A 3657-nucleotide genomic window follows, 5' to 3' on the forward strand; every position below is an offset into this window, starting at 1 on the left:
GAGAGTGACACGAGATAGACTTTTAGAATCACTCAACTTCACACAGCTTAAGGTTTTATTTTTATTTTTATTTATTTATTTTCAAATTTGTTCTAATTTGAAACAAACTCAAACGCTGTTCTCGTTCACAGCTTAGTCCACTCTTTGAAAGTTTCAAACCCTAACCATCTTACGTACAAAGCACAATCAACTGGACTAGTGAAGAAGAACAAAGAGAGGGAGAGAGAGAGAGTAGCTATTTTTCCATGGAAACAAGATCTGCAAAGCGCAAGAAGCTTTTCCTCATTGCTGAAAGTGAAGCAGCAGAAAATAGCATTGACCGGATCACCGATCTTCCCGACGCTGTTCTCCACCATATCCTCTCCCTTCTATCCATCAAATCCATCGCACAAACCAGTCTCTTATCCAGGCGATGGAGATCTCTTTGGTCCTCCTTTCCCGATCTTGACTTCTCCACCATTAACCCAAATCCTCTTTCTTCCAAAAATCTTGCAAAAACCTCACATTCTTCTTCCGCTACGGGAATGGACTTCATAGCCCAGGTTTTAGCCCTCCACGACAAACACTCCGACATAAGAATTCTTCGTTTCCGTGCCCATTTGAGTTTTTCTCGTCTAAATGGTCTTATTCGCCGTGCCATTAGGCTCAACGTTCAACAACTCGATGTCGAGTTTGCCACCGACGATTATTTCAACATCCCTCGATCGGTTTTAGCGAGCGAATCTTTACGAGTTTTCAAGCTAAAATCTCATTGCCCGGGTTTTCATTTGCCTCCTTCATCCGTCATGAGAGATGGTTTTCGATCGCTCCACACGTTGTCTCTTTCACTTGTCGTTTTATACAATCAACCCTCACTCGTTGACTTGTTCTCAGATTCATCGTTTCCAAACCTTAAAAAATTGAATCTGGACGCTTGCTTTGGGCTGAAACATCTTAGTGTTGGGTGCCGGGCGCTAGAAGATTTCAGCCTGGAAAATTGTTTTGAGCTGCAAGGGTTGAATATTTCGGGTCCAAAAATGGAGCGGGTGCGGGTATCATATTGTTTTGATGCTTATAGTGAAAAGAGTTGGGTGAAGATCAATGCTCCGAGACTCAGAATCTTGCGCTGGGAATATAATTCCATTACTGATAATTGTGCGCTTGAGAATTTAAGTTTGCTTCGGGAGGTCTCCATTGGTTTTATTATACTTCATGAAGATATAAATTTTGAAAAGATTCAGAGTGTATCCAATCTTTTGTCTGGACTATCTCATGCCCATTGCTTGAAGTTTGAAAGCAAGTGTTTCGAGGTATACTTAATTAATTGCTCTCAATCTCTCTCTCTCTCTCTCTCTCTCTCTCTCCAATGGGTTAGAATTATATATTTTTTTCATATTAGGTTGATATTAAAATAATCTCCATTTATGTTTGATTGTAATCAAATCTTACCATATTTGTATTCTTTGAGTTTTTCTATTAATAGGGATATTTGTATTGTGAACATTATTTAATAAGAGCATAATATATGTAGTTTTTTGGGCAATTTACAATTGTTAAAGTATGTGTCTAAGACCGAACTGGACAAAAATTTGCTACAAACAAACCAGTTTGTAACAAATTTCTGTCTCACCGAACTACCCCAAAATTCTCTATGCTGTTTCTATTTCTTTGCTTTCGCTTTTCCTCTCATGTTTTGTTATTACTCTTAAATTTCTGCATAAATCATAAATGTTAATTGGTTAGGTTTCCAGCAATCTTGTATGATTTAGGATATATATAGAAAATATCAAGATCTGATTCTGAAGTCCATAGATTTATGCAGTTAGTTTTGAAATTTATGTTGATGGCCATTCTGAAGCTCGAGGAAATCAACTTTCATCCAATATAGTAGTCATATGAATTGAAGCTTTGGCAGAGATAAGTGTTGATGTACAATCTCTGCCTAGAAACTGCAGTGCTATTAGCTTACAGATCGATAAAGCATATAAAGGAGCCAAAATTATTGACTCCATGGGGCTCCTGCACTTGCCTCAATGTTGCAGCTGTGGCTTTATATGATAATTTTCTTTTGTTTATTTCCATTTTTTGAAGTTTGGTAAGTAATTACAAATTTCTGGTTCTGTACAAGCCTCGGCTTACAAATATTTCACCCTCTTTTGCTGCAGATTCTATCAATCAATAACTATTTTGCTGTTTATCTACAACCCTTTCATAACCTCAAATCTTTGGAGTTGCATACAAGTTTCAACAAAAACAATGTCCTAGGAATAGCATGCCTATTCAGAAGCTCTCCCACGCTGCATACCCTCATTCTCAAGATTAACAACGATTACAACATGGAAAGAAGAGTAAGTTTTACACATTAATTACTTCTGATTTATTCTCTGGCCGATCAATCGATGGATCGATGGATCGATGCATACTTCAAGTTGTTGTTCATGTAAATCAAAACTTCAACAAATGATTTAACTTCTTTTCATTAATGATGCTTGATTAGGAATGGAATCGGGACTTGTGGGACATGTCTAGCTCCGAGGAAGAACAATTTTGGGAATCTCAAACACAGACATTGAAGTCCTTCCTAGAGAACCTGAAGGTAGTGGAGGTGCATGGGTTTTTAGAATGTGAGAATGAGGTTAGTCTAGCAAAGTTTTTGCTCAAGTATGGAAAGGCCTTGCAAGAGATGACTCTGTGCACAGGAAACAGTGGTGCTAGGGACTCTCTCAGGAGACAAAAGATTAGGTCACAGATGATGGGATTCTCTTGGGCTTCTTCTAATGCTAAAATTTCATTTCGCTAGGCTTTAAAACTTTCTTGATCTGCTCTCTAATCATAATTAAGTAGGCGTATTTGTTAATGAAAATTGTTCTCTCTAGGGTAATTAATTTCTTATGTCTCAATTTTTCTTTTAATTTGATAAGTAGCAAATTCTATATATTTTAGAATTAATTAGTACAGTCCAAATATTCTGAAAGCTTTTACTGAATTCTGCTTATTATATTGAATATTTAAGTACATTAACACTTCATACCCAATTGTTTCAAAAAAAAAAAAAAAACACTTCATTCCCAATTATTACACTCAAAACAATCTGAGTGATATGGCATGTATTTAAAGCTACTTAAAAAACATTATGTTAGCTAGATCGGTGTGATGTTGGTGTGATAAATTGGTTCGAATAGTAACATTATTCTTAATTGAAGTAATCGAAATGATCTGGTGAGCCCAAAAGATTTACCACAGTGGATTTTATTTAAGATCTTATAGCCCACTATACAAGAGTATTTTTGTATCAAATTCAAAGTGCCAAAGTAAGGTTAATAATTTTTTACACGACTTACAAACCCAACACAAATTCAAATTATAGAATTATAGGATAATTTATTGAAGATCAGAAATGAGAGGCTATACATTTTGATTAGGATATAATTATAGGATAATTCAAAGTGCCAAAGTATTGAAGATCACTCGCTTTCATGCATGGTAGCCGGTCACTTAATGCCATCCAGTCAATGAAGGAGAGTGGCAGAATTTGAGCAAACTGGTTTTCACTTGATTTCTCTCCTTTATGGAATCCAAATTGTTATTTAATTTCCCAAACATGAAAAAATAGAATTCCACAATATTAAAATCAAAGATTAATTAAATTGGGAAAAGTACACATATGTCACATACCTT

The 3657-nt window shown here is 35.8% G+C and overlaps 1 protein-coding gene across 1 annotated transcript; it reads left to right on the top strand.

Annotated features, from left to right (window-relative positions):
• Positions 1-245: 245 nt before the first annotated feature.
• LOC132180315 (putative F-box/FBD/LRR-repeat protein At4g03220) lies at positions 246-2779 on the top strand. The gene is made up of 3 exons (XM_059593099.2): positions 246-1289; positions 2145-2327; positions 2477-2779. Exons 1-3 carry the CDS (start codon positions 246-248, stop codon positions 2777-2779), a joined length of 1530 nt encoding a protein of 509 aa, XP_059449082.2.
• The last annotated feature ends 878 nt before the right edge of the window (positions 2780-3657 follow it).

Source organism: Corylus avellana, chromosome 5 (assembly GCF_965113065.1).
Source record: "Corylus avellana chromosome 5, dhCorAvel1.hap1.2, whole genome shotgun sequence".
Lineage (NCBI taxonomy): Eukaryota > Viridiplantae > Streptophyta > Magnoliopsida > Fagales > Betulaceae > Corylus > Corylus avellana.